The 24,451-nt window shown below is 39.1% G+C and overlaps 2 protein-coding genes across 14 annotated transcripts in view; one reads left to right on the top strand and one right to left on the bottom strand.

The window, feature by feature from the left end:
* LOC123763563 (zinc finger MYM-type protein 4) overlaps window positions 1-10,373 on the bottom strand; it is a 54,653-nt gene extending 44,280 nt beyond the window's left edge. For 3 of the 10 annotated variants that reach the window (XM_045750741.2, XM_045750760.2, XM_045750770.2), the window contains exons 1-5: window positions 10,094-10,373; window positions 4,946-7,175; window positions 3,844-3,957; window positions 3,120-3,357; window positions 1,997-2,211 (exon numbers count right to left, since the gene is read on the bottom strand). In XM_045750741.2, the coding sequence (XP_045606697.2) occupies window positions 1,997-2,211; window positions 3,120-3,357; window positions 3,844-3,957; window positions 4,946-7,150 (2,772 nt within the window). In that variant the 5' untranslated portion in view covers window positions 7,151-7,175; window positions 10,094-10,373. Of the gene's footprint in view, window positions 1-1,996; window positions 2,212-3,119; window positions 3,358-3,843; window positions 3,958-4,945; window positions 7,176-8,089; window positions 8,640-8,693; window positions 10,006-10,093 lie in introns of those variants that run through there. The other 7 variants (XM_045750724.2, XM_045750750.2, XM_069301516.1 and 4 more) reach the window with 5 other exon arrangements.
* A 2,620-nt stretch (window positions 10,374-12,993) lies between these two features.
* LOC123763589 (pre-mRNA-splicing factor RBM22) lies at window positions 12,994-22,584 on the top strand. 4 transcript variants are annotated; one of them, XM_045750795.2, is made up of 4 exons: window positions 12,994-13,074; window positions 18,237-18,352; window positions 20,715-20,829; window positions 21,055-22,584. In XM_045750795.2, exons 2-4 carry the CDS (start codon window positions 18,288-18,290, stop codon window positions 22,243-22,245), a joined length of 1,371 nt encoding a protein of 456 aa, XP_045606751.1. In that variant the 5' UTR covers window positions 12,994-13,074; window positions 18,237-18,287; the 3' UTR covers window positions 22,246-22,584. The 4 variants fall into 4 exon arrangements, with proteins under 4 accessions (XP_045606751.1, XP_069157579.1, XP_045606740.1 ...); XM_069301478.1 differs by having other exon boundaries at window positions 13,044-13,080; XM_045750784.2 differs by lacking the exon at window positions 12,994-13,074 and adding an exon at window positions 16,413-16,558.
* Window positions 22,585-24,451: the final 1,867 nt, after the last annotated feature.

The following is a 24,451-nucleotide window of genomic DNA, read 5'->3' as shown; positions in this document are numbered from 1 at the left end:
CACGTGCACGGTAGGATGTGTATGAAATGAACTCTTGGGACCTCCAGTGAGAGGCAGCCATCTTGGAAAAAATTCCCAGAACGTCCTAGGGCTGCTGGTTGGGTTAGTACTGAGTGAGCAACTATGGGTGGCACATGCATCTCTGCTCCCAAACACCTGTCCGCTGCGGTGTTGACAGATCGCTCTCTCTCAGTGAAATTCAGATCTTATTGTTTGAAGAACATAAAAGAGTCATGATATTGATGAAGTTAAGCACAACAAGGAACTAACACAAAGGTCAGATGCAAGTGATACAGCACCGATGAGGACGACACAGCGAGCATATCCAGTTGTGGCTCTGAGTGCCACCCTTGCCCACCAACGCCACCTCCAATTTTTATAAATACATAAATGAATCGTTTTCTGGGTTCAGTGGTGATGCATCTGTGATTTGCATCTGTGTAACATATGGCTGAATTTCTTCCAGCGAGGGACCTTACAAAGCAATCTTTTCAAGACTACCTTACAAATTGATCTTTTCCTATAATCTTTTCAAGACTACCTTACACTTTACAAGCTTGGCTACATACCACCTACAGGTACTAAAGCCAAGGGTGTACGTGAGCGCGTTATTTACAAGCACACAGAATGAAGAAACAGGGACCAACAATCTAACTGTATCTGGTGCAACGAGAGCGAAGTCCCGCTGTGTACCATGGACTACAATACTTCGTTGATTATCACTCAGTTCTGAAGTAGTAGTAGGCATCCATCATCACAAATGATGATGGATGCCTACTACTCTGCCTACTACAGAACTCAGTATTACTCAGTGTGTAATACAGTGTATTACCGTGTAAATAGTGTGTGAAACTGTTCATATTGTAATTTTAGTGACTTAACAGGTAATATTACGACAATAAACATTTATTGTGGACACATTACTGACATGTGTCACAGTTCCATGGAACATTATGAACATTCTACTGTAATGTTCACAAAGGACACTGTAAATTTACATTCTACTGTAAAGGACACAAATATGCATCACATATGATAAAAAACAAAACTGCATTGGAAATATATAGAACAAATAATTGAAAATATATATGTGGCAACTCGCGGTATTGAATGGCCTGCGCAACCGTCTCTGGAAGCTTCACACACGGGCGACCAGCCCGTGACGCCCCCTTCTCCACGTCCCCACAGCCAAAGTGGATTTTTTTTTTTTTTTTTTTTTTTACATGTATGTGTTCAGGGAAAGGAATTTATCATTTTACAAAAGATAAAAAAAATTCTGCGAACACTTGATTTTATGCGCACAGGGGGAATGTCACAAACTCAGCGCATACTGGGTGCTGCAACCCGTTTTAATTTGAAGTTTACTCAGTTTGCTATGTGCTTATTCAATCATGTAAAAACTGAGACAAGACTAAAAATTCTTTAGTCATGATCTACTGGTAAGTATCCATTGAGGAATAGAGGAATACAACAGTTTAAAATACAGTACAATTGATTATGGAAAAAAAAATGTGCTCCATGAGCATTTTCTATTTATTTTAATAGTGTATTTTAATAATGTATCAATTAGTGGTATAATACTAATTGGGCCATTGGAAAGCATACACAAAAGAAAGTACTTTGGCCGATTTTCTTTGAATATTAAAAATGTTATTTCTTATAGTGATGACTCACACTGATGTGCACATTTCAATAAATCTGACAGTTGATTGCACGAAATAGAAAAATGGCCTAAATTATTATCCTCCGCTAATGTGGACCATGGTCAATACCAGACACATTCACTCCATACACAAAATGTCTCCAGAAAATACACCAGACGGTAACACTAGCCAATTTCAATGAACCTTCAATTTACAGCATCTGTAAGCGTTTATGTTTCAAATCTACAACAATTGCATTCATTAAATTATCAGGAAAAGTAACTAAAAATTCTCATGAACTCCCTAACTTTAGATATAGTACCTAGTAAATCACAATGAGATGTTGGACTCACTTTATTTGCCAATGAAGAAACTTTTTGTACTTTTTCAAGATTTTTTTGACAGTAACAGCACACTTTGATCTTGGTCTTGTATCTCTCCAAGCAGGCATTAGAGCAGAATTGGTGAATATCCGAGCCAAACCGCACACAGTATTTCCCAATGAACATGGGTCTCACTTTTTCCCGACACGTGTGACATTCTCCGGCTACTTCATGGAGATGTGAAGCTGTTGAATAATTTTTTATGCATTCAGTAAAGTTAATACAGTAGCTGAAAGAAAATCAATTAAAAAAAATGTTCATACTTGTGAAACCACAAATGAAAATGAAATAAATTTTCAAGCCCTTATAACATTAGTAGTACACTGTTGGAAAGCATCTCATACATGACAATGCTTGGGAAATTCTATTTTGATTTTATCTTTTCCACACACCGTTTAAGTACGCAGAACGTTTTATTTTATGCATAATCAACTGAACGCATGTAAATACTTGGAGAGTAGTAGGTGTGTTACCACATTGTAATGAAACAAAGAGAGGTATAATATAGACAATAATATACATGGTACTCTGGCAAAATTTCCTTAGCATCTGCCAAATTACCAGATACTGCACTTATTTGGTTAATATCTTTGTGGGGAACATGAACAGCATACACTAGTGTTTTTTTATGTCGCCTCTTTCAGTTTATATCTCAAGTTCAAGATCAACCTAGTAAATAGTTTTTAGTCCATCAATAACTTTGGGCTTTTAGTAACTAGCAATTTAACCCAAAACATTCAATAATTGTAATTAGTAGTTGGCACTAATTGATGTACGATGATGTACCAATGCAAATGATGTACATGTACTATACATGGCAATTACAGGATCATAACTGTATGGGACATTTTTACAACAAATGACAAATATTTAAATTTTAATAGCTCAAAGCATTTTTTTTCTACCTGAACATCTGTGAAAAGGGCTGAAATACATATTTTCTAAAGACTTGGATGTCTACATGAATTTATAAAATATCTTTGACTAAGATTATAAGGTAACTAACTTATCTATACACTAATCAATACTTTTATTCTAGATAATAATTTATGACCACTTACATGTTAGGTACAAGAAAACTAAAGAGCCTTACTCAAACATGCTTTGCTGCAAAATTCTCTGGTCTCCCAAGAGTACTGCCCACTACGAGAAACATTGACCAAGTCTTTCCCACACATTCCACACATCTTTTCAAATATCAAGCGAGGTTTTTCTACCGCATGATCAGGTGGAAGGGATGAAGTCCACTGTGTTCGACATTCTGAACTACAGAGGAATGCCCAAGTTCCACTTGTATTCTTCTTAGTGATACGAAATTCACACTGAACATTCTGTGGATGGAATAAAGACTTAATATACTGCTTGAAAAAATTAATAAAGATGACCGAGAAAACTATAATGCTACTGCATTCATTGCCATCACTGTTCACACTCCACACATTAAACATTTACGTTCTTTACCATTCTTCATGTTCAATATACTATGCAGTACAAAGGTAGGACCCACTATCAAGGGCAAGGCCCATAATGTAAGGCATCTTCACTAACAGGTATGTTCATTATATTTCAGCAAGTTTATTCTTCCCACATTGCCTAATACAAGCAGCACAAATTTTAAAAAATAATGCAAATCTCATTTAATATTCATAGTTTACTCATACACATACACAGTCATAGCCAGCAGTAAAGAGAAAAAAAAATAAAAAATAGATAAAACAAGGAAAAAATAGAGAAAGAATGAAATTACTCAATTGTAATTACAGCTAATAAAGAAAATCAGACAAAAATATGGAAAGTGCAAAACTGCAAATACAGACCTTGGCGCACACACTACATTCCCGATTCACAGTGAGTATACTTCGCAGCACATGAAACACAAACTTTGGCTGGCTAGCTGCCTCATCACTGGTTTCGGTGTCTTTAGCAATTGCCTGTTGACGAGAAAGTTGTCAACATTTTAAATTATCAAGATTCAATATTTAGTTGCACTGAGGACTATATAATAGAAACAAATCAGATGTTGTATGGCCATTACATGCTTGACGGTGTCCAAGTTGTATTACATTTTCAACACAAAATGAACAAATGCTTGCATTACCAGAGGCGAATGGTTGAAAACAATGTCTGCATGAACAAATCCACAAGGGCAGTGATGAGGGTTCAAACCTACGCATGGGATGTTCCTAGATGCACCTTAGTCAACTGTACCACGACATGTCTTCATATATATGTACATGGGTGTCCAATTTATAATATTTGGACACATGAACAGTGAAATAAAAACGTCAATGTGAAACGCCACTAAAAATATTGAAACGCCTGTTACAATATATTGCAATATCAAGTTTTAACACTGATACCCAGGGAATGAGTTACAGAACATTGTGATACCTGGGACCTGTATCCAAGTACCCTAAATGCTAGTCTCCAGACACAAATGGGGATGAACATCCAGGAACCATGTACTGAATGTTATTCTAGAAGCGTTACATAATAGAATAGAAACAAGAGATGCAATATATTCATCACAATATATACTCAATAATACTTTTACCATTTTGTTTTAATACATATAACAGTTCTGTATGTACAGCATCCACTATAGTGTTAATTTAACAGAATAACATCTCTTTATGGTTCATACAAAAAGTTTTGTGATAAAACCATTATAAAATCATTTTTAGTCTACCAAGTCAATAACTTGTTAAAAATGGCCAGCAACCTCAAAAAATACCTGATCAACAAGGCTTTGACTCATACTTCAAGCTGTGAGCAGCGGCTTTGAACAGTCTAGTTGACCAAACAATGCCACAGGGATGTTGATCCTTGGAATCATCAACAAGTATACGACAGGTAACTTATGGTATAAAGTAGTCCTAATATAAAATCTAAGTATTTGAGAATGTAACAAAAACTTACCGCAACAGCACTACTAAGACGAATTGTTGGGCCTGTAGATTCAGATGATTTTTCTCCATCTTTTGCATTAGCACCTTTTGAGGTAAGACTTTCAGAGTTAACAATCTGAATTGCATCATTGGTGGTTTCCTCTATTGTGTCTTTTGGGGAACCGATACTTGAATCACTAGGTTTGTCAGCAGCACTAACACAAGTCTCTTTTGATGCTTCTGTATTAGCGGAATCTTTTTCTTTATCAGTGGATTTTGTACTAGTTTCGTCTTTGTTTTGATTGGGATCTTCTGGACTCATAGGATCCATAAGTGTTGTCACTGATGAAATTTGAATATTAGAAAATGTATCTCTGTCTTCATCCATAGTTAGGCCAGTTATGCAGTCTTCTCCACCCACAACATTTGAGATTCGCAACTGTAACCCTCCCATTTCGTTAGATCCTATAATAACACCATGTTCAACTATTTCTCCAATTGCTGGGGCATCTGGATATAAACTAAGAGAATTTGAATGATCTTCGTTAGGAGTATCTACTAAAGAGGCCAATGACCTAAGCTTAATTCGTCTTCCATTTCCTTCCGTGTTAGATTCTTCGTTATTACTTTTATCACAAGTGTTTTTATCATCAGTATCTTCGTCATTAGCTAAATCTACAACTACTGCTGGCTTTTTGTATACTGGAACTTCAACAATGTCCTCTTCACAATCAACTTTTTTACTCTTGCTGTTATCTATGTTTTTGTTACTTTTAATTTTATCACTTTCCTCATCTACCTCCATTACTTCACATTCTTCAGTAGTTGTGTCCTTCTCAGATGCACTAACATCGACTACTTCCCATTCTTCACTAACTGTGTCCTTATCTAATGAACTAGCACCCACTACTTCACTTTCTTTAGTAACTGTGTCCTTTTCTGATGAACCAGCATCCACTACTTCACTTTCTTTTGGAACCGTGTCCTTTTCTGATGCACCAGCGTTCACTATGTCACTTTCTTTAGTAACTGTGTCCTTTTCTGATGAACCAGCATCCACTACATCACTTTCTTTAGTAACGGTGTCCTTTTCTGATGCACCAACATCCACTACTTCACTTTCTTTAGTAACTGTGTCCTTTTCTGATGAACCAGCATCCACTACTTCAATTTCCTTTGTAACAGAGTCCTTTTTTGATGCACCAACATCCACTACTTCACTTTCTTTATCAACTGTGTCCTTTTCTGATGCTCCAGCATCCACTACTTCATTCTCTTTAGCAACTGTGTCCTCAGATGTACCAGCATCCACTACTTCACTTTCTTTGGTAACCGTGTCCTTCTCAGATGCATTAGTATCCATAACTTCACATTCTTCAGTAAACGTATCCTTCTCCGATGTATTATCATCCATGGCTTCATTTTCTTTGGGAACTGTGTCCTCAGATGCATTAGCATCTATTACCTCACATTCTCCAGGAAATGTATCCTCCTCACGTGCATTAGTATCCATTACTTCACATTCTTCAGTAACTTTATCCTCCTCAATTCCATTAGCATCCAAAATACAGACAGATGATTGGCTAATAATATTAGTTAGTGAAGTCTTAGTTCTTTCTTTTTCTGTCACATCAGTGCTAGTAATATTTTCAGAAACATTTTTAAGAGTATCAGTAGTCTGTGCAGTCTCGGCACTTTTTTCTCCCACATCAGCTGTAGGAGTGTTTTCATGTTGTGATTTATCGATTTTAGTAGTGGTTGTTTCGACAGAAGAATCTGTTGACTTGCCATCTTTATCTACTTCAACCTCAGATGCATGATCCTTATCTGGAAAACTATCTGAATTACATAAGATATCACTCTCATTCACTTCCTTATTAAAAAGATTGCTTTCACTTTCTGATATAAGTGGATCAATATTTACAGTACCTTCATCGATTGCTACATTAATTGGGTCCTCGGTTTCCTCAGTACTCGCATCAAAAGTGTTATTTAATTCTGCAGTACAGTCATTCATTACCACAAAATCTTTTTCACAACACTGATCAACATCTGCTTCAATATCTTTTTCACAACTTGGATCATCATCGGCTTTATCATCTTTTATCTTATCTTTCTTCTCACTGGAAACATCGTCCTCCATGGTACTGCCCGTGTTCTCTTGTTTGTCAAAATTCTCTTCAGATTTTTTTTCAGGAGGATCAACTTCCATATTGTCAGTCTGCCTATCATCCATGGCCAACTATTTCCAGGAGTGAAGTCTGTGGATAAAAAAAAAATCATGAATACACTGGAACTGGCAAAAAAAAAATCAAATACGCCCCCCAGGCAAATTGCAATTAAAACTACATAATTCACTGCATATGAACAGTGTGGTGTAATGAATAAAGGGAGGTGCAATAATTATAAGGAATGTAACAAGTAAACGTTTAATTTCAAGTGTAATGAATACAGACTGGTGTAATCTCTAATGTGTTTTCTTTTTATCCTTTATGGTTCTTAATAAGTATAACATTTGTGTTGGTGTGAGTATGCATTTTGTGTTTATAATTCACTGTGTTTTGGGACAGGAAGCCAATGTATTCATACATGTTAGCTTGTATCGAGGTCCCTCAAAGGGCCGAATTACTGACCCTGCCCAGGATGCAACCCCACAACAAGCTGACTAACTCCTGAGTATCTACTTAATGCTAGGTAAACAGAGGCATTAGGTGAAAAGAAATGTGTCTACCTCTTCTGTCCCAAACAAGATTCGAAACCGGAATCCTCGAATGTGTGTCGAGAATGAACCCTACTATATTATCAGGACCCTCAGAGTGGTAACTCTTATGTCTATCAAAAATAATATGCTCAAAATAATCCAATGATGTGTATATGGTCTCTGGAAATGTGTTCATTAATATATAACCCAATTTCTAGTATTTGCATACTATCAATCATGTCCCCCCATCATTCTTCACCTTTCTACAGAGTGTAAGTTAAGCTTTCTTAACTCCTCCTATGTTTCTATATAACTCCACCTCCTAAGTAATGTTTCAATTACTATAATGTTAAAAAATAACCATATGTCTCGATACACTTTCAGGTTGATTTGTGCCCAATACTAAACTCCATCAAATAGGCTTCTTTAAATGAGGTCTAACATGGGTAAGATTAAGAATTTTGAAAACAATACCTGCCTGGGTTTAAAAGTAGCAAATCTTACTTCACAGAACTTTACAGAATTCTATGACATGGCAACAGAGGACAGGCAGAGTGCATACAGTATTTTGGAGCAAGAGGCAGCCTTCAACACAGTTTCCCACACGAGACTAGGATACTACTGTAGTTGTACAAAAGGGTTGGACAGAAAAAAGTGTCATAATGTCAAATATTACCACTGATATCTCAGAGGTCAAAGCTTTGTAAAGGGTCAATATAAAGGCCAATCTTAATATACTGTAATACTATACTGATCTATACAGTGCAGACTAAATGATCTCCCAAATAGACATTTCTTCCTCTAGATGTTTTCTGACAGGGGAAAAATAATAAGGATAAATAAGGTCATGAAAAGCTACAGAGGATCTTAAACCAAATGAATGGTCCAACAAGTGGCAAATGCAGCTTTTCTAAAGCTGCATTTGTAGATGTAGGAAGGTAGTCGTCCTACATTCGGACAAAGAAAAACTAAAATTAATATCACACCGAACCCAATGTAAAATGGACATCACATCATATGCAAAGTTGGCCAACATAAAAACTTTGAAAAATCTGAATACCATACATTCATTTTGTACCTTTTATACATCATATGACAGACCCATCATGTCATATGCCAAAAGCATGGAGGCCTTGTTATATACAAAAAGTAATAGTAGTAGAACATTGAATTAATGTATGTCACTTGACAAGTACCAGAGCTTAGAGGAATGATTCTGAGGAAACACAATTAAGCCTCACAGCAGTGGAAGACAAGGGGATTTAGAGAAAGATACAATATTACAGCATACAAACGTCTTGAGAAAGAGAGGGGTATACAAAGTGGAAACCAATACACATACAAGTCACAGTACAGGCAACATGAAAAAGAATTTCTCACGTTCAAACAGTACACAAATGGCATGCACTCGGGTAAGTAGTGGAGTCAGTTCCATACACGGCTTCAAATGTAAATATGACTGTCCAAATGCAATGTTGATTTATGGAACAGATCATCAATATAATAGATGTGGGACCACTTGACGGTTTCAAGCAGGGGTCAAGACATATTTGAGCTTGGCGTATAAATAGATGTATTTGCATGGCCCAATAGGTCTTTTGCAGTTCCCTTTATTATGTTCATTGAAGATCAAGAGATGGGACCAAATAACAACCTCAACTCCATTAAGCGCAATTCAGCAAGTATGAGGTACCTATCATGGCATAATGTACAGTATTTCTAAATCTTATGGATGTATTTCATAGTGTGAGTATTTAAAGGAATTACTAAAAGTATCTAAAAATTAATCAGTCATTATGACAGATCATGGTTGAGGACACAGGGGCCCTGGGGAACATGAGAACACAGGAAAGCCAAGAGGACACAGGGGGAATAAGATCATTGCAGCGAGGCAAAGAGAATGCAGGAGGGGACCAGGAGAATGCGGGAAGGGCCAAGAGAACACAAGGGGGCCAGGAGAATGAAGGGTGGCCAAGAAAACACAGGGGGCCAAGAGAATGCAGGATGACTAGAGGACACGAGAGGGATAAAGAGAGCACAGGAGGCCAAAAGAATGCAGGCTGACTAGAGGACACAGGGGAATAAAGAGAGCATAGGAGGCCAAGAGGACACTGGAGCCAAGAAAACACTGGGGGGCCAAGATAACACAGAAGGCTAAAAGAGAACACAGGGGGACCCCCAAGAGGACACAGAAACCAACAGAAGACAAAGTGGCCAAAGAACACAGCAGGACCAGGAGGCCACTCGAGCCCAAGAGGGCCCCAGGAGCCAAGAGGAGAGAGAGAGGCCGAGGAGGACAATAAGGAGCTAGGAGGAGAGTGGCGGCGGCGGCGACGACGACGACGACGCGCCTCACAACCTCGGCCACCAACAACAATGGTGTTGCCAACAACCTTCCCCGCGCCCAAGAAATCATTTTCCCCCCGCTGCCCGCCGATCCCCGCCGCCCACGGCGACAGGGGAACAGCCGCAACCCACCTTACAACTTGACAGTGAGGGATAAGAGCGTGGTTGTGTGGAGAGACGGGCTACCGCAGCTTCGTTTTGGCGGCCATAACAGGAGCCCAGAGGCCAGGCGAGAGCAACACTCGCGCCCTATTGGCTGGCCCTCGCCCACGTCACCCCCCGCCAACTTCAAATCATCTCCCCTTATTTCACCATAATTTGGATTGAGAGGGCCGTATTTCAATAATACGAGGAGGATTTTTCTCTCATGTGGGTGTTGCGTGAGGAGGAGGGGGAAGGGAGAAGGAAGAATGGGGGTAGAAGTGTTGTGGGTGCTGGAGGGGGGCTGGGAGGAGAGGAGGAGGAGGGGGCAGGACAAGTGAGCGTCGCCCCAACACACACACACCAGGGTTGCTAGATTGGGCTACAAGTAGCGACTTGGGCTACTTTTGGCTATTAATGTTAAGCAACTCAATGATTATTTATGGTCAGATGCAACAGAAACAAGCACCCTGCGATAACAGCCATAGACTGACAATTTAAATGCGAGCACAGCACGCAGTATATCCTTTTACGACCAAAGATCACATTCACTCAAAAAATCTCCCACTTACGGGCTATTCATGCCCGTGCCACCTCTTGGGTAGCTTAATCTTCATCAATCAATCACAAACAAGGAACAACGATTTCAAGTTCAACAAGCCACAACTTAGGACAGAAAACAGGAGATTTTTTTCACCCACGTGGGGCATAACAATGTACAACTACCAAATCATCAACATTATCTTGGAGTCAGAATCCACCTATCACTGATAGTTGTACAACACGTGGAAGCTGCAGTTATAAAAGCAAACCAAATCCTTTGGAATAGTCAAACAAAATTTTGACGAAGGAAAAGGTAGTTATACAACTGTATAAATCTCTGGTGGGCTTCCGCTTGGATTATTATATCCACGCATTGAGACCTCATCTTCAGAAAGACATATTTGCTTTGGAGAAAGTTCAACATCGGGCGACTAAAATCTTTTCCGAACTAAGTCGACTTTCATACCAGGGACGGTTGAGGGCCACAAGGACCAGACATGACAGGGCTGCTCTCAGCAAAACATTTAAATTACTGAACAATTTGGAAGATATTGACCCAGAACACTTCTTCAAAAGGCTAGATGTAAGACCAACAAGGAGCAACGGTTTCGAGCTCACCTCACTAACTCAACCAGCCACACTGAAGGATGGAAAATATTTGTTTTCTCCTATAGAATTATACAGTTGTGGAAACGCATACCCGCCGAAGCCGTAAATGCCAAAACATTGGCATTTGTTTGGCCCCAAGACAAATGGGAGGAGCCTTCGACAAGCCAGACAACCTTCCTGTCCTCGTCGAGACCACCAGAGAGAGATACCTGAATTTGCCCGAGGGCCACCCTCGAGTAAATTCAGCAAAACCATGGAACCATCTTCTCGACGTAGCCGTAAATGATAAAACATTGCTCGACATTTGACAAGCCGCCGGCTTCCTATCCTCACTGAGATAGTGACCCTCTGGTAAATTCAGGTAAATCTTAGTTAATTAAATAATCCTGAAAAGTTTGCATATTGAAGGAAGTGCTGTTTTAGCAACATTATACTCTCTGAGCAAAGCAATACACTGTTGCCCTCCAACCCAGATGATGGGCATTGGGGGCCCATATGTCTGCGGACCTATACTTACAACAACGTTCTCGTCTGTGGACCCTCCCTACTTTGGTACGGCTCTCAGTGTGCTTGGTAGAGTTAGGAGGGTGTTTGTTGACCAAACCACACACTAGAAAGTGAAGGGACGACGACGTTTCGGTCCGTCCTGGACCATTCTCAAGTCAATTGTGTATTCTCACAATTGACTTGAGAATGGTCCAGAACGGACCGAAACGTCGTCGTCCCTTCACTTTCTAATGTGTGGTTTGGTCAATATATTTCAGCCACGTTATTGAGACTCCTCGTCTGCAGGTGTTTGTTTGCTAGGTCAGTATAGGTACACAACTGGTCGGGTTCTGGATTTCTGGTTACACTCGGACACGATCGAGGCAATTCGGCTAAACTCATTTTCAGTTATAAATCCGGATGTCTTGTTATGCTAGGCTGTATTAGGTTATGTTATTAAGGTTAGGCTGCATTGGCCTCGGTTGGATTAGATTGGTTTGATTTGGGTTACGTTAGGTTGGATTGAGCTAGGTTAGGCAGGTTTCAAAATACAAAATTCCTCTGTGGCGCAGTGGTAAAGCACGCGGCCGGGTCTTCGCCAGCCTGGGTTGAATTGAAATTGAAATAAGTTTATTGAGGTAAAATACACACAAAGGGATGAGGTAGCTCAAGCTATTCTCACCCCGTTCAGTACATCGTGTTAATACATACATATACACACATCACAAACAATAAACATATTACCAAACATTCTGAGATATAAACATATACATTTCCTCCTTTACACAAGTATTGACCTGGATTCGTATCCTGGCCGGGAAGGATTGACCGGACGCCAATCCTTAACTGTTCACTCAGCAGAGAATTGGTTGTTAAACGATTTGGCGGGTCATACTCCGGGGGAAAAATTAGGATTAAGAAAGCGCTATGCGTGCTACAAGAATTTAGAAAAGAATTTACAAGAATTTAAAAACCTTTTTATATATAAATAAAAAAAATTAAAAAAATCCGCAGACGAATCTTCTTGTGTGCGATATGAGACTTAATTGTAACTGGCACAATTAAAATCTTAAATAATTCGTTTGTTAGACAATATTTGATATTCAGATCTATAAATTACTTTAGAAAGGCCTATAATGAATATAAATATTAATTTACACATTCCTGGCGCTATATGCTAGGAATTTCAATTTTTTAATTTGAATATTGGCGTTCAAATAAATTTAGGCCGAGGGTCTCTGGGTCGGTTGGTCGCGTGCGGGTGACCGGGTCATCGATGCCGACCCCGTCAGTCGTCAAGAAGCAGCGGTGGCGTGTGGTGCGTCGCTCCCGTAGTAAGGGTGATAATTTTTTTGTTGTTGTTGTAAATATATCTGAGCAGTTGGGAGGTACGCATGAATGTATAGTCTACCTCCACCTACAATGCTTCATGCATTATACATTTGTTCGCTATTATAACATTGAGTTTTGTAATGTCTCCAAGGGTTATTGTTTCCGTATTTTTTTCATCCGGGTTCTGTAGTATTCAAATGTTTGTATTCCACTAATGCTAAATAGTCTGTCCTCTCTCGGATATTGTGGAAGATTTTGAGGATCATGTTTTGCCAACATTATATGGGTAGGATATTATGTAGAATACACTTCCCCATTGTTAAACTACCCCGTCGTCAGGCTAGGCTCGTTAACGCGGCGGTCGTCTCCCCCACATCCCAAGACGCATATATTATCGACTTTCATGTACTGTGTATTAAAAAGTTTTTATCGAGTATAAATTAATTTTATATTCTTTAATTAATTAGGCGTATAGTAGGTTCGGTATTTAGATTCTGTTGGCAATTATTTGCATTTGAAGTATGTGGAGGGAGAAGCATTTACAGTTGCCTGTCCTCAGGCCAGGCTCCCATACGCGGCCGCCCGACCCAAAGCCGCATTCATCAATTTTATCGCTGTGTATTCAGAATTATTCTCGCGTATAAGGTAATATTATTTCATCAAGTTAATAGTTAACAACTAAGTTTAGTGACAAGCGACAGTCCAATGTACAAATACTGCAATAGTTTAGTTTAGCTCATTTATTATGCACCCCATACCCATCTTGTGGGTGGTAGTGGAAAGGGTCGAGGCACATAATGGGTTCGGGACTGAACCCCACAATTCATTTAGCTAAGCAAGTTACACTCTTGATACACAATTTACATTTGGTCAGGTCTACATCAGCAGATAATGAGAATTCCCAGAAATACTTGTAGCCGAGTCAAAGCCGAACAGTAGTAATATCTAGAAGTCTGCTGATATTATTTTTTTTTTTACCACAGACGTGGTAATGCCTGGTTTGTGGTGTTAGCCCTGTGGCCCTCAACCGTTCCTGATACAACAGATGACTAAGCTCTGGTATGATTGTCGTAAGACAGCTCCATAGCTTTGGTAAGACATCTGCTCTGGAGCCATATGTCTTTCTGAAGATGAGGTCTCCATGCCTGGATGCAATAATTCTTGTGGGGGCGCACCAGCTACAGTCTAAGTAGACCTAGGCGTGCGGTTACACAACTGGTCGGGGTCCGATTACACAACTGGTCAGGCTCTGTTTACACAACTAGTCGGGTTTCAGTTACACAACTGACTAGGCTTGCGCTTACGCAACTGGTGAGGCTCCGGTTACGTAACTGGTCGGGCTCCGGTTACAAAACTGGTCGGGATCCGGTTACACAACTGGTCGGGCTCCGGTTACACAACTTGTCGGGGTCCGGTTACATAACTCTGGGGGGGGTGATTTGTTGGGCTTTGGGTTGTGCATGGTTGTGCTCCAGCGGTTGTTTGTGTACTAGTGCTCCAGGTTTGTTTACTAGGGCTCTATGCTTATATGTTAGAAATTCGGGTTTCTTTTTTTGTATATAATTCATTTGTTTGCTATGGCTCCATAGTTGGTTTCTAGGGCAAGTGGAGGGTTTTAGGTAGCGCTAAGAATTTTGTTTGGTCGAGCTAGGAATGGAGTTTGGTTGTGCTTTAGGACTCTTTAGCTTGGTGGGGATGAGATGTATACTTGCTAGGCTTATGGTTGCACAACTGGTCGGGGTCTGGTTACACAACTGGTTGAGCTTCGGTTACACAACTGGTCGGGCTCCGGTTAAATAACTGGTCGGGCTCCGGGGGTGTTACTTCGGCTTTGGGTTGTGCATGGTCAGACTTCGATTCGTGTATGTTGTGCTTCAGCGGTTGTTTGCATACTAGTGCTCCAGGTTTATCTGCTAAGGCTCTGTTTATATGTTTGCTAGAAATCCGTTTTTTTGTATATTGTTCAATTGTTTGCTATGGGTCAATAGTTGGTGTCTAGGGCAAGTAGAGGATTTTAGGTAGGGCTAAGGAGATTTTTGTTTGGTCGAGCTAGGAATGGAGTTTGGTTGTGCTCTGGGACTGTTTAGTTTGGTGGGGATGAGATGTATACTTGCTAGGCTTATGGTTACACAACTGATCGGGGTCTGGTTACACAACTGGTGGAGCTTCGGTTACACAACTGGTCGGGCTCCGGTTAAATAACTGGTCGGGCTCCGGTTAAATAACTGGTCGGGCTCCGGTTATATTAACTGGTCGGGCTCCGGGGGTGTCACTTCGGCTTTGGGTTGTGCATGGTCAGGCTTCGATTCGTGTATGGTTGTGCTTCAGCGGTTGTTTGTGTACTAGTGCTCTAGGTTTGTTTGCTAAGGCTCTGTTTATATGTTTGCTAGAAATCCGGGTTTCTTTTTTTGTATATAGTTCAATTGTTTGCTATGGGTCAATAGTTGGTGTTTAGGGCAAGTGGAGGGTTTTAGGTAGGACTAAGGAGATTTTTGTTTGGTCGAGCTAGGAATGAAGTTTGGTTGTGCTTTGGGACTGTTTAGCTTGGTGGGGGTTGGATGAGATGTATACTTGCTAGACTTACGGTTGCACAACTGGTCGGGGTCTGGTTACACAACCGGTCGAGCTTCGGTTACAAAACTGGTCGGGCTCTTGTTACAAAACTGGTCGAGGTTCGGGGGTATCACTTGGGCTTCTGGTTGTGCATAGTTGGGCTTCGGTTCGTGTATGTTTGCGCTTCGGATGTTGTTTGTTTGATTCATTCATGCTAGGCTTGCGGTTACACAACTGGTCGAGGTCCAGTTACACAACTGGTCAGGGTCTGGTTACACAACTGATTGGGCTTCGGGGGTGTCACTAATTGGGCTTCAGGTGTGCATTACCCTCTTTGTGTAATAAAATTTTAAAATAAAGTTAGATATATATACACACATACTAAAAGAATAGGGGTGGTAGGAGAAGAAAATATCAGTGTTCAGTGAGGACCCACAAGGTCTTCTCTGGGTACTCTTTATTTTCTTCTCCGAGGCTATGGGTCCCTAGACTTGCACCAAAGGTGGTACCCCTTTTAGGTTAAAATATATATATATATATATATATATATATATATATATATATATATATATATATATATAAATTTAAATTGAAATAAGTTTATTGAGGTAAAATACACACAAAGGGATGAGGTAGCTCAAGCTATTCTCACCCCGTTCAGTACATCGTGTTAATACATACATATACACACATCACAAACAATAAACATATTACCAAACATTCTGAGAGATAAACATCTACATTTCCTTATATATATAAAACTGGGCTACTCTTATTACCAATTCGCTACTTTTAGACCGTCCGCTCGCTACTTTTCAGCAATTTGGAGCTGGCAACCCTGACACACACACACACACACACACAACAACGCTGGTAAACATGGCGATGTCTAAGTCTACAAACACTTACAACCGGCAGAATTGGGAAGATTCGGTGAGTATGGTGCCTGCTGGTGCCCGTACTTGGTGTTAAGGGTGCAGGGGTAGTGTAGTGGTGGTGATGAGTAATGTGGAGAGAGACTACTGTAGGAGGAGAAGGTGTGGGGCCCCGGGACGGTCCTGTCGTACACTGATCTTTCGCACTCCACTTCCTCAGTATTTATCTATTTTGATGACTGTATACTGGTATTTTGTAATTGTTTTGTTTTTATAGAGTGCAATATGCATTCTACTTTGCCATTAGTTTGCCTAGGTAGGGCTAGATTTGTGTGTTTTTTCTTAATTCATTTATTACTGATCCCATGTGGCGTGGTAAAATCGTACACACGGTAATTTCACATATTCCAAGTGTACAGGATGAACAGTTGAGGATTGGTGCCCAGTCAACCCTTCCTGACCAGCTTATATATTATATATATTTTACATATATTTATATATATATATATATATATATATATATATATGTACCTAGTAGCCAGAACGTCGTACTTGGCCTACTATGCAAGGCCCGATTTGCCTAATCGAAGTTTTCCTGTAATTATATATTTTTCCAAATTTTTTCTTATGAAATGATAAATCTGCCCATTTCAATATGTATAACATAATTTGCTTAAATTTTTAGTTAAAACTAATGTAGATATATGACCGAACTAACCTATCTTAGCCTAACGTAAACTAACACAACTAAGTCAATAAATTATATCCTAATATAAAATAATAATAATAATTCAATTAAACTATTTGGAAATTTTTTTTTGAAAATAAAGAAAATCACTCGGCCTATTAGGCAAATCGGGCCGTGCATAGTAGGCTGAGAACTGCGTTCAGGCTACTAAGTATGACATATATATTAAGTTATGCTGTATACCCTTAAAATCTTGTAGTGGCTTATTCAATAGCTTGTATTTTATTTATTTATATACAAGAAGGTACATTGGGTCTATTAGAGTACAGAGACTTGAAGTTTTACATTCTTGTAAAACCACTAGCACACATAGCGTTTTGGGCAGGTATTGTATTTAGTTTTTGTATTGAGAGCATGCTCATCCTTTGGGGAATATAGTAGTCTATATATATATATAAATGTTGCAAATTTTCTGGTTTGGGTGATGTGCACATTAGTCAATTGTGTTAAGTCAGCTCTGGATGGTTATCACCTGGGCAGCCTCGTGCTCAGCTGGGGGAACACCTCGGTAGGCCTAGCAAATGTTATAAAGTTCCATAATGGGTTCAGGAATTGTAACACTAATATTCTTTAGTGTCATAATTATAATTGCAGCTATGCATGAAGTCTGCTGCTCACCCTTTCACTTTTATTTATTTTTAAAACTTATAGAATTTAGAAGTGATTTCATAGGGGTTCCAGTCCAGGTCAGGGAGAGTTGATTAGGCACTCTCATAGTTCATTTGAAGCATTACTCTAGCCCTTCCTGTTTACCCCAGAGCACAGTCTACTAAATGCTTTACATTGAGGCCCCACCCCCCCCAATTACTACCGGGTACTCAAGCAAACGGTTGTCAGAAGTTGAAGTCGTATGTACAATTTTTATACTGTACTTGTTTCATACTTTGTGCATCTCTCGTATACTGTACGTAAATACAGTATAAAATTCTTTCAATGTACAGTATGGTGTTTTTATATTTTTTATATATAACATTATTTTCTTCCACAGGACTTTCCAATTCTATGCCAGACGTGTCTCGGGGATAATCCTTATGTTAGGATGATGCGTGATAGATATGGGAAGGAATGTAAGATCTGCACCCGTCCCTTCACAGTCTTTAGGTGGTGGGTATTTTAATTCATTCTGTTCAGTATTTAAATTTGTACTTTTCTTGAGCAAAATACTCCAATGTACTGTTATTTTAAAATATATTATACTTTATTATAAAACCTGAGTGTAAGAGCCTATGTTTGTGTTTTCATCTGAAGGGGTTGAGCATCATCTCTTGGGTCTCAATTCTTGACCTTTCATTAATAATAATGATAATAATAATATGAATTTATTTGCACATGTGTACATATTATAGATACAGTATATGATGGAATTATGATACATGAACAAAGGAACATATATACTGTATAGGTAAGAAAGTACATTGCGTAAAGCCAATAATACACAATGCACATTTTGGGCATGTCTTGTATGGATTACCTGTGGATAATTTTAGGAGTGATATTGCAACTTGACTAGAGGCCAGAATTTCTTGTTGATTACCTGTTTATAAGGCTAGTTTTCTTTGTGGCCACAGGGGCCACATTATTGTTTTGTTGCTCATTGGAAAGACCTTGTTAATATTTGATTGCAGTTTTTCTGTGACGTCCATTGTTTAAATTTCCATACTCATTGGCTTTTATCCCTTTCTATCTTCTATGTTATTTGGGTGAGAAAAACGAGTAGTGGTGAGGGAACGGTACCTTGTGTGACCGAGCTGTCGACCGTACTCGAGCTGGACTTGCAATATTTTTATTTCCTGTTCTATCATTCTTTATAGTCTCTTAGAAAATATAAAATTCATCTTGCTACTATACCTGCTTTTCCCTTGGCTTTCATTTTATTTTGTTATTGCTCCATGGTCCATGCTCCATGATGCAACTAAGCACCCTGGCAAACACTTCATCCGGTCCTGGGGATTTGTTTAGTTTGAGTTTCACTATTTAATATCATCCCTGGAAACTGTTAGACTAGTCAACCTGTCCTTGTCCCCACCCACATAGACTTGTTTGGCTGAAGGCATAGAGTTAAGTTCTTCTTTAGTAAATACAGAGATAAAATATTTATTAAAAATACTACTACTCTCTTCGTCATTATCCGTTATCTGACCTATCACGGTTTTTAATGGACCTATCCTTTCCCTTATCTTTGTTCGATAAAACTGAAAAAATCCTTTAGGATGATGCTGAAGTAGTTGTGAAAACCAACATCTTCCTGCATTAAAACCATGATGACCTGGATTGCTTGTTCTTTTCAATAATACTTGTAAATTTTCGTGGCACCCTCTACAAAAAATTTAATGTAATCTAAAATTTAATTTAATGTTTGTGTAACCAGTCTGTAAATCTTAGCCAATGACTTGCAACCCTTCTTGTGCAGTGGAGCACTATATGCAATTTTTAAGGAACCTGAGAGTCTTCCAGGTTCCCAAGCCCATTTGGTCTCTTGTCATTTCTACATTTGAAGCTTTAAAAGGAGTTTGCCTCCACCACTGCAGTTTGTTCATTTTAAATTTACTGTCACTGTTACATGTTATTTAAAAGTTGCCACAATTCTTGGCACAGCCCTTCGCATCATCATTTACAACACAACTGCTTTATTGTTTTTTTTTTTAACTTGTATAATCATACCTTGATGCTAAGCCACAGGTGTTCTGATAACCAGCATCTGGCATCAAAAGATGCTGTTGGATCAGCAAATAATCTTGAACAATTACTCCTTTTTGGTTCTTCTCTGACTGCAACTGGGCACTAGGATCCTCATCATTGCAAACGGTGTACGACATTCAGAATCTTGTGTAATTTAGTGATGCAATGGTCATCCGCCAAAGATGTTAAGGCACTAACCCCCACAAGCAATCCTTTTTTCCTGCAATCAAAATGGCCTGAGTGAGGTTTGCATGGTGGGAGTTATAAGTGTGTGGTAATAGGACACCACTTCAGAATGGATATTTCCTGTGCTAACAAGTCATCTTGTTTGCTTTTCAGAACCCTATATTTTCATATTAGTTGGCTTTCTTTTCAAATTTTTAGCTGCACTTTCCATGCCAGCAGTTATCTAGAGAGTTGTCCTGCCAAGATGCATTTGTGCTTAGCCGACGTTCCTCTTAGCATCTAGACTTTCCTTTGACAAAAATAACAATGGATCCACATGAGGGATCCTTGTATATCAATTAACAGTATAACTACATACAGTAATTCAATTTATTCCATCCACTCCCCACACCATCCATGCTCGGTTTTGTTTTCGAGAATACTAATTCAGATAATAGTTTGCAATAATATTTCTGCAGTAGGGACGAGGGATACCTCTTGTCTAATTACAAGGCTTATGGATAAATGTTTAACTGAAGCATAAACATCAATGCTTCAGTGTTAAAATATGATCAAATTGTTTGTACGTATAATAATTAACATAAATTATAAATATTTTCAGGTGCCCTGGTGCACGAATGAGATTCAAAAAGACAGAAGTATGCCAGACTTGTGCTAAGATTAAGAATGTTTGTCAGACCTGCTTGTTAGACCTTGAGTATGGTCTTCCTACACAGGTAAGTCTTTAGTAACATGCACCATTTGAATTAGTTGTGTGTTTTTCACTTCTATTAATTACAATTTTTTATTTTGTTTTATACTGACACACTCTCACTCTTGTGATGTTACAACTTGGTATAGGCCCAGGAACCAGAATGGGCTTGATCTAACCTTGCATCAAGCTTGATGTATTTAGGGCAGTCCTTATGCACTTGGTAAATTTATGGTTGTATTTATTACAGGTACGAGACTCTGCCCTCAGCTTGACTGATGATATGCCAAAGAGTGAAGTCAACAAGGAATACTATATCCAGAACATGGAGAGACAAATGGCAGCTTCATCAGATGGCAGTACAGCAGGAGGGGCATTAGGGAAAACCAAGTCGCACTCAGAAATGCTCCTTCGCTTAGCACGTACAACTCCATACTATAAGCGAAACAGGCCACATATTTGCTCATTTTGGGTCAAAGGGGAATGTAAGAGAGGAGAAGAATGTCCTTATCGACATGAAAAGCCTACTGACCCTGATGATCCTCTAGCCGATCAGAATATTAAAGATCGTTATTATGGTGTTAATGATCCTGTTGCTGACAAACTTCTTAAGAGGGCAGCAGCAATGCCAAGACTTGAGCCCCCTGAAGATAAATCTATTACTACTCTGTATGTAGGTAATTTGGGTGATAGGATTGGTGAAAAAGAACTGAGAGACCACTTTTATCAGTATGGTGAACTACGTAGTGTAAATGTTGTGGCTAAACAGCAGTATGCATTTGTCCAGTTTACTACTCGGTCTGCTGCAGAGCTAGCAGCTGAACGTACTTTTAACAAGCTCATTATACAGGGTCGACGCCTTAATATTAAGTGGGGACGATCACAAGCTAGACAAGGAGGAGTAGGTATTGGTGGTATTGAGGATCTTGAAGGTGACGATACTGCTCCTCAACCTCTCGAACCTGTACCTGGCCTTCCAACACTTCCTCCGCCACCTGAAGAATTGCACAATAACTTTTTCAATTTACCTTCAACAGCTGCAAGCATACCGTTGCCTCCAGGCCAGGCTCCTCCAGCTGCTGGTGCTCCAACAATACGACCTCCAATGCCTCCAGGTCATGCCCCACCTAGACCTCCTGCCCCTCCTCCTGGTAGTCTTCCTGGAGGGCCTCCTCCTTTGGGTACCCCTCTTGGTCCTCGTCCTCCTCCAGGTGTGCCTCCAGCGCCTCCAGGCCATTTGCCACCTTTACAGCCTCCTCCATTCTTTCCTCCTCATCTTCGTGCACCCTTGCGCCCTCCTCCAGGGGTTCGTCCCCCTGCATACTTTCCGCAGCCACCACCTATCCCAGGTGTTGGGCCACCACCTCCCCTCACCCATGGTATTATCCACTATCCTTCACAAGATCCTACTCAAATGGGAGCTAATCCTGATAAAAAGTAGGCACTGTTTACAATTTCTAGTGTAAACACTCATTTCTAATTTAAGAAATTGTTTGTAAATTATAAAGATTCTTATATAAGGGTATGAAAGGTTTGACAGTGAAGATCATCTAAAGGTTGAGATTCCAATAATTTGATTTGGACTATGTTATGAAATGTTTTAAAGAAAATGTAAATGTTCATCTGAATGTGTCACCGTGTTGTGTGCTATAACAGATGCAAGTGAAGTTGTAAAATTGGTTACATTTTGTATATTAATGTTGAGTAAAGTACATTGTAAAAATTTGATATTTTTATTTAGTACTGGATTAATTTATCTAATAAATGTTACTGAGTTTTATGCAGCTCTTTAAAGATTCCTTTACTAACCACTATGTACTGTTTTGCACGTCGTTAAGATGGGGATCTTTGTTTTATCAAGGCTGAACTCTATATAATGCACACCCAAAATCTGATCATATTACTCCAAACCCAATTTTAATGCTCTAGAAATCTAGATTTTCTGGACTTTTTTGTATAATGATACTGTACATTATTCTGTATATTGACACTATAAACTGATTTTTTGGCTCTGATGGTGCACATGAATGTGTCCCAGAGACACCAGTGTGTGTCTCGGACCAATTCTTATTGTAGGTGTTTATAGGTCAGTAGAGCTGTCTTCCTCTTCAGTGATACTTAATTTGCTCTGGTGGTGCAAGTGAATTAAATGTTATTTACATGTTTATTGTGATTTACAATTTATTTGACTGGCACGTGGGTCACCTAATACATCCAGACTCTAGTGACAACCCAGGAGATTGAAAGTCCCAGTTGGATACCAGTAGTCTCTAGAACCCTCTCTTATTGTGGGTGTTTGTAGCCAGGTCGGTAGAGTTCCTGTATAGTTATGGCGTGGTACTTTCTCCTGATAGTTTCCTTCCTTCAGTGGTCATGAATTTAAGGTTCTGATGGCTTAAGTGAATGAAATATAAAATGAAAGACACATAAGCATCATTCAAGTCACACTGTACTGTATTGTTTACAAAACTTATAAACAGATTTTAAAAGTACACACTTTAATAATAAGTATTATTAAAAGCCCAAGAATATATAATGGGAAAATATATTTTTCCCTAGAAATTATTCTTATATATTTGTCGTCTATGACTTAGCAAATATTGGCATCCTGAGTGATATTTAGCGCCCTATGATTATTCTGCACATTTGATGGTGCTACATAGCCTTCCCGGCTTGGTGCCTTCTTTTAATAATTACTTGCTATGTCTTATTAAATATGTAAACACAAAGGTATAAAACATCAAAATATAAGAACATAATATGAACTTAATGCAACAAAATATGAAAATGTCAGGGCTAAAAAAACCTGAATTGCAGTGACCAAAAGTTGAAAAGTAATTTTTCTTTTTCTAATTGACCCTATAGGGCTAATTCTCGATCCTACAAACACATGTAGGCACATGTGTTATAACATGGCACATGTTATACCATTATCACACATCCAAACAATTTGATGTGGTACACTACTTATTTCCTTGTTTCTATAGTTATCAATAAGTTGACACTAATACATAATGATCTAAGGTGTGGGCGTGCGGCATACTGCATAATTTACACTCCTTATCTTTTTCGCTGACATCAACACCATATTGCCAGATATATTTGTATCCTAATCTTAATGTCATGTAAATTGAATCCTTCCAAGTAGACTTTCATCTGCCACAGGTGAAGGACAAGTTTGTATTTATTATTGAATAATTCTTAAGTGTGTAACTACTGTCCACCATTGCCATTCTCTTTACCATTTCTTCCCCTCTTGGATCATCTTGATTTTTGTTTTTATATGTTTCAAGATTATCTGACATACAACATCAACAAGAGTTTTTTCCGTGGCTCTCTTCGCTATCTCATCAACTACCTCATTCAACAGTATTCCCACATGTGAATGGATCCACATGAATCTTACTTTATACCCATTTTTTCTAATTTTTTAACATTCTCTCTACACTCTATCACAATATTCTGGTATACTGGGCGTCTGCTATTTAAAGACTAACGCTCCTCTACTGTCAATAAAGAAGCAGGCATTTTTACCACATTTGACTACTTCCTGTAATCCTGTTAATACACCTTGGAGTTCAGCCTGCGTTGAAGAGACATTGTCAGTTAAGCGGCGTCCAATAACAGTATCTACAGTGCCGATGTCA

This window comes from Procambarus clarkii, chromosome 5, assembly GCF_040958095.1.
Source record: "Procambarus clarkii isolate CNS0578487 chromosome 5, FALCON_Pclarkii_2.0, whole genome shotgun sequence".
NCBI classification, from domain to species: Eukaryota; Metazoa; Arthropoda; class Malacostraca; order Decapoda; family Cambaridae; genus Procambarus; species Procambarus clarkii.
Note: the sequence above shows the minus strand (reverse complement) of the source record. Positions and strands in the feature narration are given on the sequence as shown.

Coding starts and splice junctions, on each gene's coding strand:
- LOC123763589 (XM_045750784.2), top strand. CDS start 16,505: ATGGCGATGTCTAAGTCTACAAACACTTACAACCGGCAGAATTGGGAA. Junction 16,559..18,236: donor GGCAGAATTGGGAAGATTCG/GTGAGTATGGTG, acceptor TTTCTTCCACAG/GACTTTCCAATTCTATGCCA. Junction 20,830..21,054: donor AGTATGGTCTTCCTACACAG/GTAAGTCTTTAG, acceptor TATTTATTACAG/GTACGAGACTCTGCCCTCAG.